A 16,983-nucleotide genomic window follows, 5' to 3' on the forward strand; every position below is an offset into this window, starting at 1 on the left:
TTCATTCCTGAATTATAAGTGATACATGCCTGCATTAGGTATTTTCAAGCTCAAAATTTGGCCTAAAACCTGAAAGTCATTAAGGTACCCTTTACCTGTTAATTTTCCCTTCAAAATAAACCCCTCAAACACACAAACTAATGCAGATTTTTTTCTAGGATTGCTGCTTTTGTGCTGATATTACATTTCAAAAGTGGAAATCATTTTTACATTTGTCTATTATTTGGTGTATTTACACCAAAAATTACTGAAAAAATCCTACAGTGCAGCTGTAAGAATGCAGTGACTTCTTGTGCTGAACAAAAGCCCTCTAAATAAAACAAAATACAAAAACCTCACACAGCATTTAAAAAAAATCATCTTTCAATTTCAAAAACCTGTTTCTGTTTTATAATGGCTGCATGTTTTACAGTGTAATATTGGTTTTTTTAAATTAAATAATGAATATTTACATGTATATGTAATCACTTGCATATTGTATATGTGTACTTGGCTATTTTAATATAAGAAATAATTGTATTAACAGGGAATGTATAAAGATCATCACTGATGGGTCGACATTCCAAAATGCACTTTAAATGTATGTTTATAGGTGTTAACAAATGGTTTGCTTGCATTCATTATTCAGGTTTTAGATAAAGTGGAGGGTGAAACCCGGAAGAAATGTTACCTTGGCTGAATTTGATAGAAAGGTTTTCTCCAAATCCATGGTAGGCTTGTCAAGCTGTTATATGACATATTAACCAATAGGATCATTAATAAAATAAATGTTCTCAAAATAACAAAAGATGTAAAATTACATCAAACTATAAACACGTATTATAGCCCATATAATTTACATCTGTATATTTTTTCCTTTACTTATATCATGGTGATTTTGTGAAAAAAAATACACACAGTTAGCAGTTGTATGCAGGCGTGTGTGGACAAGGTGGGACAAGGTGTCTATTTGACCTTAAAAGTCTGATTCTGACCAACACAAATCATTTATATTGACCAATTGAAATAAGATGATGCTAACTTAGAGAGTTCAGAAGCCCTGGCCAAGGTTTATACTCAGAAAGGCCAATCTACCTTCCAACAGCAGTCTTTGAGACATTAAAACTCAATGATCTTGAGAAAATTGCCTATTTGCAAAGCATGCAGAATTGATTAAAGTTTCATCTAAAGTAAATCTGATTAAAATCAGATCCTTTGATCCGCTCACATAGATCGCTACACAAGGATCTGAAGAAACCCCATTCAGGGTCATCTCCCGGTGACCTTTGAATTAGCCAATCAAATGTTCACTTTAGAGAATTGGAAAGTATCTTGGAATTCAGTAACAGAGGGGAAAGGCCCGATGATACACGAATGGAAAAATCGTGAACTAGTTTCTGTAGCCTGTCAAGAGAAGAACCACAGTCTTTTCTGTACAGTAATATAATAAGTACTTGCTTTTGTCTTGTTTTATAGCTCTTTGTTTTGTACGAAACGATAAGATCTTCTCCGCAGCTACTTTCACTTCTAATTTCATTTTCCTGAAAGTCGCTTAAGTATGAACTCTCTGATTGGTCAAAATTTTCATGAATAATTTTATTAGAAAGGTCACCAGGAGATGACCCTGAATGGGGTTTCTTCAGATCCTTGTGTAGTGATCTATGTGAGCGGATCAAATGATCTGATTTTAATCAGATTGATCTAAAGTTTTTACAGGAAATGTTAAAATAGAAGATACAGCAGTAAACAAAGAAATGAACAATACCAAAAAATAGGGCTACAAAATATGTAATACATCCAAACCAATATAATTCCATAAAAACAAAAGTTTCATATATTTGCAAATTACATGAATGTTATCAAGTACAAGTAAACCCGAGACAAAATACTGAATCTACACATAAATAAAATTGAAATACATGTAACTGCATGACTATGATCTTTGAATGTTATGTAACTGCATGTACTTGATGTATATTTTTATATTATATTAAACAGTACCTAAATACACTCAGTAACTAAATACAGATTCCTCATAAATATCTTGCATAAAATAAAGAAAATATACAAGAAGATATTAATTTCAAAATTCGAGAATCAGCTGAGAGTAATAGGTTACAATTTTATCCTTGTATGTATAAATCAATTTATTGTTAATTTTTTAAATAAACTAAGTGCATTAGACACAAAAAAACCTCAATAAATAAATAGGTAACAGATGATAAAAATGAAAAAAAAAATGCTCAAAATTAAACAAGTTATTTCACTTATTAAATATATATACATGTACATGTATATTAAATTGGTGTCAGTACTTAAAAATTATGTCACATTAACAAGACTTAGAAATAAGTGCATGTACTGACCTTAATTTTATTTAAGCTATCCACATCTGTTCCAGGCATTAATGCATTTTCTATCTTTTGGCAGTGGTAAAAAAAGTTGTGTAAATGTTGATCCTGAACAAATAAAATAATCACGGTAAATTAATTCTTTCTTAACACTCTTCAAATATTGTCAAATACATCTATAGTTTTGAATACAGGTGTTATTACATTCTGTATGTACTGTAAATCCCTTTTTATTTGTGAGAACTTTATTTTCCATAATGTGAGACAATGAGCTCACAAAAATTTCATTATAACATATAAAAGTATTCCTTACAATTATATAGAGGAATAACAACAATTCGTGAAAATTACATGTATGTTTCGCTAATAAAAGAGTTAATGACTATCTCGCGAAAATAAGGTGACACAAAAATTTAGTGATCTACAGTATTTGATATCCTTAACAAATGTCTGGATAAAATTATTTAAAACTATATAAGAGTTGTACATTGCAACGCTCCTATGAAAGAAAACAAGAGGCCCAAGGGCCTTGAATCGCTCTTCTGATAAATTGTACAATCTATCACTTCTATTAGAAGCCTCCAATTCTATTAGTATCATAAGACCCAAAATGCGTCAACTTACAAAGTTTGATAATATTTAGCCAGTTAAGACTGAAGATATTATAATATAATTATAAAATACTATAAGTAGGTCACAGTGACCTACTTTTTGATTGAAATTTTCTGAGGACTCAAGATACATTACTTGACAAAGACTGATGATTCTAATTAAATAAGTACCTGAGATATTCAAAAGTAGGTCATCATGACCTACTTTTGGTCAACATTCTCTGAAAACCCAAGATGCATCATCTGACAAAGATTGACGATTCTAAGCCAATTAGTACCAGAGATAATTAAATATCAAATGTCAAAAGTAGGTCACGGTGACCTACTTTTTGGTCGACGCTTTCCAAAAACCCAAGATTCCTAAACTGACAAAATTTTATGATTCTAAGCCATTAAGTACCTGAGATATTCAAAAGTAGGTCACCGTGACCTACTTCTTGTTGGAAATTCAATGAAACCGTAAGATGCCTCAACTGACAAAGTTTTGATGATTCCGAGCCAATAAGTACCAGATATCATTAAATATAGCCATAAAATGTCAAAAGTAGGTCACTGTGACCTACTTTTTGGTCGACGTTCTCCGAAAACCCAAGGTGCCTAAACTGACAAAGTTTGATGATTCTAAGCTAATACGTACCTGTAATATTCAAAAGTAGGTCACCGTGACCTACATTTTGGTCGACATTCTCTGAAAACCCAAGATGCCTCAACTGACAACGTTTGATGATTCTTAGGCAACAAGCGCCTGAGACACTTAAATATAGCCATAAAATTTCAAAAGTAGGTCACTGTGACCTACTTTTTGGTCTACAATCTCCAAAAATCCAAGATGCATCAACTGACAAAGTTCGATGATTTTTTAGGTCAATAAGTACCAGAGATACTTAATTATAGCCACAAAATGTCAAAAGTAGGTCACCATGACCAACTTTTTGGTCGTCACTCTCCGAAAACCCAAGATGCCTAAACTGACAAAGTTTGATGATTCTTAGCCAATAAGTGCCTGAGATACTTAAATATAGCCACAAAATGTCAAAAGTAGGTCACTGTGACCTTCTTTTTTTGGTCGACAATTTTCCGAAAACCCAAGATGCATCAACTGACAAAGTTTGATGATTTTAGGTCAATAAGTACCAGAGATTCTTAATTATAGCCACAAAATGTCAAAAGTAGGTCACCATGACCTATTTTTTGGTCGTCACTCTCCAAAAACCAAAGATGCATCAACTCACAAAGTTTGATGATTCTAAGCCAATAAGTACCAGAGATGCTAAAATAAAGCCATGAAATGTCAAAAGTAGGTCACCATGACCTACTTTTTGGTCGTCACTCTCCGAAAACCCAAGATGCATCAACTCACAAAGTTTGATGATTCTAAGCTAATAAGTGCCTAAGATACTTAAATATAGTCATAAAATGTTGATAGTAGGTCATCGTGACCTACATTTTGGTCGACATTTTTCAAAGACCCAAGATGCATCTACTGACCAACTTTGATGATCATAGGTCTGAAGGTAATCAAAATATGCGTTTTAAATAATTTGAAAACAATTGTTGGCAAAATTCAAAAAGTAGGTCACAGTGACCTACTTTTTCATAAATATGTTTTAAGGTCCCAAGATGCATCAAAGTACAAGATTTGATGATTCTAAACCTCCCAGTGTCTGAAATAATGGGATTTAATGTTTTTAAAAGGATAAGTCATAAAGTTCAAAAAGTAGGTCACGGTGACCTACTTTTAAGTTGACATTGTTTGAGGACCCAAGATGCATCAACTGACAAAGTTTGATGATCATAGGCCTTAAAGTGTCCAAAATATGCCTTCGAATCAATTTGGAAACAAATCCCCGCAAAATCTAAAAAGTAGGTCACTGTGACCTACTTTTGAGCTAACATGATGTGAAGTCGTAAGATGCATCAACTTACACAATTTGATGATCCTAGTCCTTATAGTAAGCAAAATATACACATTTTTATTAATTGTAAATTTAGGTCAACTTTGAAGTGACCTTGAGACCATGCCCTTTGCCCCAGGGTAATTCCCCGTGCAAATTTAAATCTTCGATATATCCTGATCCTTGTATGTAAGTTTGGTGAAAATCTGCCTGGTGGTTATGGAGAAGATTTTTTAGCAACCAGTACTTTTGGTTTTGTTTTCCTGATTATCTCCCCTTGTTTAAGGGTCCCAACCCTTATTTTAGTATAAATGGTAGCCCTTGGGCCAAGGATACCCTGTGACAAATTTGGTACTGATTGGTCAAGGGGTTCTTGAGTTATGGCCCATTTTCTAAAAAGTTTACGCACACCACACAAATGGCCATAGCATTAGCTCTTTGAGCCTTTGGCTCAGAAGAGCAAATAAAATACATTTTAGTATGAACACGCAAATGTGAGTATATCGCAAATCAATGTTATTATATACACATTTAAAGAAAAGTAACCTTATTGGTCCCTAAAACTTCACTAAAACTGAGTTTTAATACAAACAGCTTTTAATTTCTACTAACCTTTGTGTACACAGTGGATTGTAGATAGACCTTGACTTTAAAGATTGGTTTGCCATTATCCACCCATTTGATTTCTGGTGCACCTACAAATCTAGAAAACAAGAAATCAACAAATTAATTTTGAAATTTTATCTCTATCAGACCTAAAAATGTCATGAGATGTAATTTACTTTTTAGTTATTCAAGATACTAAGCAGTCAATAGTTTTCATTAAGCCAATGTTAGGTTAAAGAGATTTCTTGAGAAGACCTACTGATCTGTCTGGAGATCTAGCACTGAGGTAGTCTTTAGGTAATGAAGTACAGGCAAAACTTGTATACTCTGTTCCCCTACTGATACTCTGAAATTCATAAAACTTCATACAGTATATACTGCTATCTAATTGCATCTACTTGTATAAAAGATTTATCATTTACATGTATAAAGTCATAGTTCTAAGAACAAGCTGTGAAATAACATTTTTCTGAATTGTGATTAGAATGTTTGCTGTACAAGTGAATAGATATAATTCAGTAATAAGCTCTAACATCCTTTCCAAAACGAATACAATGTGAGATTTTTTATCACTAACCTGCCCTGGGACAGAAGAGGAAGCCAAGCGAATCCTACAGGTGTCTCTATATTGTCTCGTTTTTTAATGGAAGATGCTGAACTACGATTAGACTTTGAGCCTTCACAACTAACATGATAGAAGCGGAATAATATATGATGTTTATCATGCAACTGTATGGGAAGAGCGATCTTCACCTACAAACCATATAAAATTTACATTCAAAACTGTCATCATTTTCCATTGTAAATGAAAGAAAAGGTTAGCAAGCTCACATACTCCACGCTCCCCCAAAAATTAAAGTGCTGAAATTGCTGGCAAAAATATAAAAGGAATCCCAATTTCCTGATAATATACACATCTACACATTGTGTCCTAAATATCTGCAAAGTTTGACAGTATTCTGTGCAGCAGTTTAAGAGGAGTTGCACTGACAAAATGTTCATCTCTATATTCAAGAAATGGCCAAAAATATAAGTTGAAAAGTGCCGAAATTTCCAGAAAAATTAAGGAATCAGAATTTTCTGGTAATATGCATATCTACACATTGTGTCCTAAATATGTGCTACGTTTAACGAAATTGTTTGCAGCGGTTTAAGAGGAGTTGCGCTGACAAACTGTTCATCTCTATATTCAAGGTATGGCCAAATATGTAAGTTGAAAAATGTGGAAATTTGTAGAAAAAATAAAGGAATCCCAATTTCCTGATAATATGCATATCTACACATTGTGTCCTAAATAACTGCAAAGTTTGACGAAATTCTGTGCAGCAGTTTATGAGGAGTTGCGCTGACAAACTGTTCATCTCTTATTCAAGGTTTAGCCAAAAATCTAAATTGAAAAGTGCGGAAATTCCCGGAAAAATAAAGGAATCGGAATTTCCTGGTAATATGCATATCTACACATTGTGTCCTAAATAACTGCAAAGTTTGACGAAATTCTGTACAGCGGTTTATGAGGAATTGCGCTGACCAAAAAAATGGCCAAAAATATAAGGAAAAGTGACGACGAATTTCCAGACTGACACCGACTACAGAATTTTCGGATATTATTCCATATCTAAACATTGTGTCCTAAATAGGCAACTTGTTGCTGCGGGTATAATTAACTGACAAACTAATTCATTCAAACAATCAAAACCAACAATATTTGTTTCAATTTTAATTGAGATACATGTAACTAGTTTGAGAATGTATTTTTTTTTATTCCAACAGTGCAAATCTATATTGAATGAGTTGAGTTTTTGAGAATATGCATATCTACACTCCTCTAAGGAAGTCTGGTGAAGTGTTATGATGGAGAACAGTGGCAAAGCAATAGTAGTGAACACACCTACTTCGATATTTTGGGCGAGCATATATACGCTAAGAAAAAGAATTCAATGAACATTTGACTATGAGTTTTGAAAGACATTTTCTTTTAATGAAATTAAGGAGATTGAACTAGATAGATGCACAACAGATAGCAAATCAGATTCACAAAATTACATCAACTTAAATTTTTCCAGAATAGTATGAACAAAATTAAATATTAAGGCATTTTTGGTGAGTTACTTTTACTCATCTTCATACCTTCAATGGAATTGCATTTTCATCATCTGAATCTCTGATTTCCACACAACATGAAATATTTCTTGCCTGAAAAACACATAAGTGAACAATTCATGATGCTTACATATCACATTACATAAATTTAAAATATTTCTAATGTTACAAAAAAATTAAATAAAAAGGCTTACCTTTTTGAATAGTTTTATAATTTTATGTTGTGTTCATATCAAGACAAAAAAATGAAATAAAATAAGGTTCATGGGATAAACATAAAGATGATTTACATAAGAGTCAAATGTATCACAAAAAAATGATGCCCTATCTAGGACAAACTGTTCACCTCATAGCTTGATGCGTGGGGTATGGGGAACTGGTTTAATTGGCACTAGAGACAATCAAAACCAAAATATTTGTTTAATATTTACATAACAAATACATGTTATAAGGGTATGAACAATAATTTATTCCAACAGTGCAAATCTAAATGAGTTGAGTTTTTGAGAACTACCTACCTCCTCTAGGAAGTCTGGTGAAGTGTTATGATGGAGAACAGTGGCACTAGCAACAGTAGTGAATACACCTACTTCTGGGCGAGCATATATACGCTAAGAAAAAGAATTCAATGAAAATTTGACTGAGTTTTGAGACATTTTCTTTTAATGAAATTAAGGAGATTGAATAGATAGATGCACAACAGATAGCAAATCAGATCAAAATTACATACTTAAATTTTTAAGATATATGAACAAAAGTAAACATGCATTTTCGGACAGTTACTTTTACTCATCTGTCAGAAATGGTAATTGCATTTTCATCATCTGAATCTCTAATATCTCCACACAACATGTATATATTTTGCCTGAAAAACACATAAGTGAACAATTCATTGATGATGTACATATCACATTACATAAATTTAAAGATATTCTGAGTTACCAAATTAAAAAGGCTTGACCTTTGTAATGATTTTTGGTGATCAAATTAAGGTTCATGGGTAAACATAAAGATGCAAAATTTAATAAGATAAAATGTATCACAAATGATGCCCTATCTAGGACAAACTGTTCCAAAAAAAATCCGGGGGGATGGGGAATGCAATTTAATGGCACTAGAGAAAGTCAATCTGAAAATAGGAATTTAATATTAATACACTAACAAATATTCTGTTATAACTGTAAATAACAATAATTTAACCAATTATAACAAATAAAGAAATGCAGAGCTCTTAGCTGTTGTCCTGGCCTGCATATTTAGTAGACACAACATGGCCAGGTAAGAGATATGATCGGAAAGATTTAACTTTTACACTATCATATCCAAAATAGGAACACAATTTTCTCATTGGTACTAAGTAATTCAAAGGTTAGTCCACCTGTTCAACTCATAAAAACAACTAATGTGCAAAAACAAAGTCAAATTTAAGAAATTAATGTGTACCATACAGCTGTATATCAATAAATTGGTTTATATAGGGTATTAGTCATGTCACAAACATTGTGCATCAGAAAGTGAATAAAATCAGATATTCTGAGAGGTTTCTAATATGTTCTAATGAAGAGATTATATTTTCACATTTACTGTTAAGATAACTTAATATATAAAATTGTACTGAATTACATAACACCAAAGTACCACACAAAGACTATACAATGTAATTGTAAAAACTGATAATAAAGTTTACATCTACAACATACCCCATTTATAATATTCTAATAATAGAATAAAAATCAATGAAATTTACTTTTCTTCGAGAACAAAACCTGCTTTAAAGAATGTACTCCTTGTTTACTAATTGATTTTCAGAGAAAAAAATATATAAATTGTTTTTCATATAATTAAAAATTATGTAAAAAAAAAAAAAAAAAAAAGCAATAATAATGCATGAATATACTGATCATCTTCTGTTACATAAAGGTGATAATATAAATGCATACTTTGTAAAGGCTAATTTTGTGAATTGTAATTTTTACCCTGGGATCTCTTAAGTGATTCCTTTTTTTATTATAGTGAAAAAATCCAGTAATAATATTAATTTTAATCCTTCATTCATTCAAGAAAAAATTGGAATTTTTTAAAACTTATTTTTACAAGTGAAGCACAAGAGGTCAAGAATTAAGGTCTATCAATTGAAACAAATATTAAGAACACTAGCATTCCTTCTTAAATTATGCCTTTCTTCCCTTGTGCTATTTTTTAACTACTTTCCCAAAAATAAAAGAATTATCATGCACCTTCACTTACTTTTTCAAGTCCTGTAGAACTTTGATGACTTCCTGTGAATTGAAAATTTTTAAGCACCCTGTCTGTAATTTTTAAGTTCTTCCATTTGTTTTTCAATGCCTATAATTGTCTAAAAATATTACATATAATAATACATGTAAAAATTCTTCTCCTTTTAAGAACTCTATCAAGTAAACATGCACTAGATTTAAAGTTTAAGAACTTTATTTTCATAACTTAAATAAGACATAGAAACATTTTCTGCAATACAGCTGTTAAATACAAACGGCAAGATAAAGCTGAATACAATGAATGCTTACATTTTAGTTTGATATTAAATATAGAACAGCAAAACTAAAATTTTAATAAAATAATATTTTTCCTGTTTTCTGTCCATCTTGGAACACTGAACATACATTTATTATGTATATACATGTACATACATGTAAATACAAGATAATCTCTATTAAATCACCTTGCAGCCCATCCAAATGGCATTCTGTGATGTCCGATCTGTGAGCAGAACTGCCTCATCTGTTTGTAGACTTTGTTACCAGAGGGGGCTTTGAGGTACTGGTCACAAGCCTGGGACAGGGAGCCCTGGAGGACCTTCTCTATCCTCACAAACAAGTACACCTCAGCGTGGCAGGAAGTCACCGAGAACACACCCTGTAAATGCATAAAATACACTCTGATCACCAAATTTTTGTGAAACCTTAAAGAGCTCGGTTCACATTATGCATAAAATGGCCCTGTCGATATACCAATTGATTGATTAACACTTGATTTTCCATTTCAAGCATTAAAATAAAATAGACACTTAGTGCTTTCATTTCCTATTAAAAATTTTCTCCTAAAAGTCAAGGTCTTGGAGAACTGGCCTTATGAAATTGCAATGTTCTTGAATTTTAAGGTAAACGGGTAAAATTGAGTACTTTTAGTGAAGAAAAATAATATCAGCACACTCTCTGATCTAAAAAATAAAACTTTTTTAATCTTCAGAAACAGTTCTATCATTTAGGAATTGCATATTTTAGATCAGCTAGAGGTTGTGCTCCATACTAAATATCGAAAAATAACTTTTTTGTAGACTTTTTCAGAATAGAGGAAATTGACGCATTTTCTGACGTCATAATGCATTGACTAGCTGGGAAATTACGTCATTTTTTATAGATATGTAGTCACCAAAGATCTAAGTGTTATTCAATGCATTATTAACTAAAACTATGCAGTTTCAATTTTTCAGAAATTCATGGGCCAAATAAGGCAAAAGTGAACCTTGTTCTTTACATGCTGTATTTATAAGCTAGACAAAATTTTCCTGAATCCTGGTTTTTGCTCTATATATCCTTTGATAATAAAACATACACGAGAATAAAATTTTTGCAACAGATGGTTTCACATATTAAATTATGCAAAAATAAAGTTCTACAGTACTAAACATCAAGCACTCACATTCCAAAATTCACACACAACCTCTTTTCAATTAAAATAATGAAAAGCTGACCACATATCATGATTTACATTAAATCTGAGTCCATGTAACTACTTAACAGGTCTTACATGTCTGTCCTTTTTAAGCAGCCACTCCTCTGACAAGTCGTGGAGATTTGGGGAGGTGTTTCTGCCCTCTATAGAGTGGAGTTTGTCTGAAGCTAACAAGACCTCATCAGGGACCATCTGTCTGATTTCCTTCTCATTGGGGTCTATGTAGAAATCCTCCGAAATCTTCTTTCCTTCTTTGGCATCATACAAAGCAAAACTCAGAAAGAAGGGCTCGGGCTGTAATTCAAAGTATGTACTGAATTCAGGTTACCAAGAACAATATTGACTTAACCTTAGGACAAAATCAGTTAATGAATCTGCATATGCATAATTTGTAAGACTTGTCATTGCACAGAATCCCAAAATGCAATCATGCCAAATTGTTATCATACACAGTTACACTTTGGTATCTTGAACACCAATATCCCAAATACCATGGATATGTTTGAAGTGATTTGGAAGTCCCAAGCACAATTTCTTTAAGTATTTTACCATCCGATAAGTTTTTTCTTGGTCTCATCCAGTTCTAGATAAACTGTATTTGCTTAGTTATTAATTTTCCTTACATTTGCGAACTTCTGTCCGAAGCCCTCCTCAGCCAGATTGACCTGTGTTTTAAGCTTGAAGTCCACCAGTCTCATCAGGTAGTGGTCACACACTGTGGCCGGGAACACCTCAATGTCCTCCTGATTATCATCTTCCTCCTCATCGTCCTCATCAAAGTGGAACCTCTGTAAAAGATAGAGATCTAGCATGTAAAACCAATGTGAAACCATTATAACAAATACAGATTGAGAGTAAATGAAAGATGAACATGTGTAAAGAATACACATTTGCATTTTAAATTGGAATGGGCATTTTGTAGACAAAGACTTTAAAGTCTTTAAAGAATTAAATTCTCTTCAAGAATTCATCATTTATATAAAACCATTATCCTCAAATAGACAGTAAACCAAGACTTGTTGCCTTATCAACTCACAATGCCAGGATAAACTCTGAAAAGGTTGTGCCTGTTTTCTTCTCGAGCTTTTGTTAACATCATATCACTTTCTCTGTTATACTGAAAAAGATTTATTAAAATTTAATTTTAAAAATGTCTATTTATCATCTAACTTTTGCAGTATTCTACAACAATCTCTTAAAACTGAAGAAATATTCACAAAGAAATAAGTGGGTGGAGAAAATGATCCTTTACCTTCACTAACTCTGGATGCATGCTAATTTCTGCTTTTTCTCCAGACTTGTCACAAATTTTGAACTTCCTCTAAAGAAATAAAATACATTCAAAGTTAGATTAATCATCTAAATGAAGCGAATTATAAAATTAACACAAGAAACACTTGGACACTAATGAAAGACATGTTACTATTTGGTGCTCCATGGTATATTACTGGAATCTTAAACTAGAAAACTGACCAGTCAGCAAGGGCCCCGCCATGGGGTAGAATTAAAAGGGTGCAGCTTACAGAATGATTAATAAATGTACGAAGAATAAGCAACAGCAACTGTATTCTTAAAATTTCAAGATAATTCCTGAATATTCAAAAACCTGAAAATAATATCCTTGTATTTACATTAGGCAGTAAAGAACAACTTAACATTGAATGTATATTTAAACAATTATGAAGCTTGTGTTATATAAAATGCCAGCCTTCAATGAATGCAAATATCATGAAGGCTTGACCTTAACTTCAAACAAACAGCAGTTGCAGACAAAGGTTTTCATTAATCTTAAAGTGACAGATAAAGAAAAGCCTACTAAATTTTCTGCAGCAGGCAAACATAATTAATCCCAAGGGATTAATTGTACACCTCTCTCATCATTTTCTTCTAAATTTACAATAAGAATTTTTTCAGTATTAATGATAGAATGGGGGTTTTATACAACTACATTAAAAATTAATAATATTCTTGAATTAATATATTTTAAAAACATAGGTAATCAGAGATTACAGTAATTTACCTCAACGTTTGTTATCTTTAAGTAAGGCAAAGTCACACAATTAACCAACAAAAAGTGTACATTCCAAAAATGAAAATATTTAAGCAATTTTGATCTGATACTTTGAAATAGACCTACATAAACAATTTAAACTAGTTCTTCTTCATGAAAATGTAATCAAAATCCAGCATCTGAAGCAAATATATAATTTTCATCTCTTGATGAAAACTTTAACCTGTTATATATACAAAATGTAGGTCAGATTCAGCATCCGAAGCAAGCCCGGTAGTGTGCATTCTTAGATGTATCATCCATGCAAGTTTGGTCAACATAGGTCTCATAGTTACTTGGAAATGAAACCTGCACCAAAAACTTTAACCTGTTCACTCAACCGGAAAATGTAGGTCAGATTCAGCATCCGAAGCAAGCCCGGTAGTATGCATCCTTAGATGTATCATCCATGCAAGTTTGGTCAACATAGGGCTTATAGTTACTTGGAAATGAAACCCACACCAAAAACTTTAACCTGTTCACTCAACCGGAAAATGTAGGTCAGATTCAGCATCCGAAGCAAGCCCGGTAGTATGCATCCTTAGATGTATCATCCATGCAAGTTTGGTCAACATCGGGCTTATAGTTACTTGGAAATGAGACCTGCACCAAAAACATAAACCTGTTCACTCAACCGGAAAATGTAGGTCAGATTCAGCATCCGAAGCGAGCCTGGTAGTATGCATCCTTAGATGTATCATCCATGCAAGTTTGGTCAACATAGGGCTTATAGTTACTTGGAAATGAGACCTGCACCAAAAACTTAAACCTGTTCACTCAACCGGAAAATGTAGGTCAGATTCAGCATCCGAAGCAAGCCCGGTAGTATGCATCCTTAGATGTATCATCCATGCAAGTTTGGTCAACATCGGGCTTATATATAGTTACTTGGAAATGAAACCTGCACTAAAAACTTTAACCTGTTCGCTCAACCAGAAAATGTAGGTCAGATTCAGCCCGGTAGTATCCATCCTTAGATGTATCATCCATGCAAGTTTGGTCAACATAGGGATTATAGTTACTTGGAAATGAAACTTACACCAAAAACTGCACCAAAAATGTTAACCTGCTCCAAAAACATTAACCTGGTCATTCCTTTGCTGAAATTGCAGCATCTGAAACTTTGACTGGTACAATGAAACACACTAGAACCATCTTCCATGCATGTCTAATCAATATAGGACATAGAAGTACTTAAAAAGAAAACTGCTCCAAAAAACTTAACCTTAACCTGGGACGCCGACGCCGACGTGGACGCCGACGCCGACACCGACGCCGACGCCGAGGGTATTACATAAGCTCCCCCAACTTCGTTGAGGTGAGCTAAAAAAAGTGAAAAAAGTGAAAAAAAGTAAATCAAAAAATCTTCTTTCATCTATTTCTTTTTTTTAGAATTCAATGAAATCATAACTATCAAACAAAAATAAATAATAAAAATTTATATTTAAATCCACATTTCAGAGTGTTCATAGCATTCCAAATTGATTTAACTTCAAAACAAACTTCATTTGCAGACAGAGGTGGTAATTAATCTCAATGTGACAGATAAAGATAATGCTCTGGATTTTCTTCAGGAGGAAAGCTACATTAATCCCAAGGGACTCCTAGCAGCATTCAGTTTACAATATGGGAACATCTTCAGCAGTTATCTCTCTTTGCCAATGCATTCTTATATAAAGTTAAGGAATCTACCCCACCACCCCAGCTCCAAACCATGGGACATAGAGAACCAAACTTAGCATCAAAATATGTATTTCTGCCTACTGAACTACCGTACCAAATTTGTACTTGATTGGGCAACCATAAAAAAAGTTGCCCGTTCATTCTTATGCATAGTTAAGGAATCTACCCCACCACCCCAGCTCCAAACCATGGGACATAGAGAACCAAACTTAGCATCAAAATATGTATTTCTGCCTACTGAACTACCATACCAAATTTGAACTTGATTGGGCAACCATAAAAAAAGTTATTAGAAAAAAACAGAAAATTTGTGGACGGAAGTTGTGACAGAAGACAGACAGACGGACAGACGGACGGACAGAGTGATTACTATAGGGCACCCGCAAATCCTTGCGGGGCCCTAAAAACATTAAACAATCGGGTTAAGAAGATTTAATTTTATCCAAAACAAAATTTTAAAAAAATTAAAAAAACACACACACACAAAAACACTAAAAAGGGAGCAGGTTCCAACACCCACCAGAAAAAAAGTATATTGTGAACATTTTGAACTTATTAATAGAAAAGTGATGGTGTTTCTACCTTATTTGAATATCAAGTAATTATTGAAATCAGACCAAAACTTCTAACTCATTTGACTATACAGTTATTAGCAATAAGTTTTCCCACAAAATATATCTACTTTTATTTGTTGTAATTTGTAAACATGTTTATTCCTGTAACCACGAAAAAAAACAAAAACATTTTCTTCCTGCATTTTCCTTTACCTTATGTCAATCAACAACCTTTTGCTGATAAATAATCATGCAAACCCTGAAGTGATTTCAATGAAGTCATGAATATTACAATACAAACATACATATATAACTGATATAAACAAAGCTTTTATATATATAAATTCAGTCTGGAATACCTTTAATCCTTTCCATAGAGACATTGGATGCCGTTTCTGCAGCGTTTATTGCTTTGTTCAATACTCTGATCCAATCATTCATCTCTGTTTCTGATTCAGCAGCGAACACATACGGGGGGCGGTCATTGGTGAGGACCACTTGTGTCCCTCTCTTAGAGTTCTGAAGAAAACAGGTGAAATGATAACATATATATATATAAATGTAGTACTTTTTCTCTTAACATGGACCGCATGGGTTTATATACCTTTTTTTTGAAGTCAGTACATGTACTTAAGTATTTTCATCTAATTTTTAGTATATGGTGACTACAAATTTAAAAATGAATGCATGAGTAAATGTTACATATCCAGTACATATATGTGTGATATTTTCAAAAATTATTTATATTTTCAAAATCGTAACAGTGAAATATCAATATCTCGAAGTTGAAGGGACCTGGATATGACTTCGAGATATCCGGGGGTTTGAGATATCAGAAGTTAACTTCCAAAGTCGAATCAATAATTTCCCGTTTTTTTGTATATACCTTTATGCATACCACTATCCTGTATTACCAGGCATGTAGTCTTTATGGTAAAGACTCAAGCATATTCACAATAAATATTAAGAAAAACAATGTTGTTGTTTTCTTTATTGTGTATAATTGTAAAACAATTTAATGTACATGCCTTATTGCATATACAGCGATTTTACATTTTCCAGGCTATGCTTACGTGGTCCAACGGGATGTATCATTAGCATTATAGTTGAAGAACAAAGAAGAAGACAAAATTTTTAAAAACATTATTTGATGAAATTTAGTGTTATTTAGAGCACTAAAAAAATAATCAGTATTTAAAATGTGTACTTGAATATTAATAGCTTACATGTATTACATTACGAAGTACATGTACTGCTAAGGAACATATAGTTTACGAAACTAACAATGTCAATGGCAGTCAAGGTTATCTATTTATATGCAGATAAGCATGAATGTAATCAATCACTGCACTGTGCATTATGCACTGCAACTTAACTGTTTAATTTAAGTTAATCGTGAAAATTATTATTTTTATGAATTTACTATTTCAATTATACAGA

At 32.7% G+C, this 16,983-nt stretch overlaps 1 protein-coding gene across 1 annotated transcript in view; it reads right to left on the reverse strand.

Moving 5' to 3' along the window:
• Window positions 1–16,983, reverse strand: part of LOC134245527 (dedicator of cytokinesis protein 9-like) — a 55,659-nt gene that overhangs the window by 26,214 nt on the left and 12,462 nt on the right. The window contains 15 exon segments of the mRNA XM_062727808.1: window positions 671–724; window positions 2,346–2,438; window positions 5,449–5,531; window positions 5,698–5,757; window positions 5,760–5,788; window positions 6,020–6,195; window positions 8,061–8,153; window positions 8,611–8,671; window positions 10,244–10,437; window positions 11,332–11,550; window positions 11,880–12,044; window positions 12,293–12,373; window positions 12,509–12,577; window positions 15,470–15,480; window positions 15,903–16,062. Of these exon segments, the coding sequence (XP_062583792.1) occupies window positions 671–724; window positions 2,346–2,438; window positions 5,449–5,531; window positions 5,698–5,757; window positions 5,760–5,788; window positions 6,020–6,195; window positions 8,061–8,153; window positions 8,611–8,671; window positions 10,244–10,437; window positions 11,332–11,550; window positions 11,880–12,044; window positions 12,293–12,373; window positions 12,509–12,577; window positions 15,470–15,480; window positions 15,903–16,062 (1,548 nt within the window).

This window comes from Saccostrea cucullata, unplaced genomic scaffold (genome assembly GCF_032062105.1).
Source record: "Saccostrea cucullata isolate Sc308-1 unplaced genomic scaffold, CSIRO_AGI_Scuc_v1 ctg71, whole genome shotgun sequence".
Taxonomy (NCBI): Eukaryota; Metazoa; Mollusca; class Bivalvia; order Ostreida; family Ostreidae; genus Saccostrea; species Saccostrea cuccullata.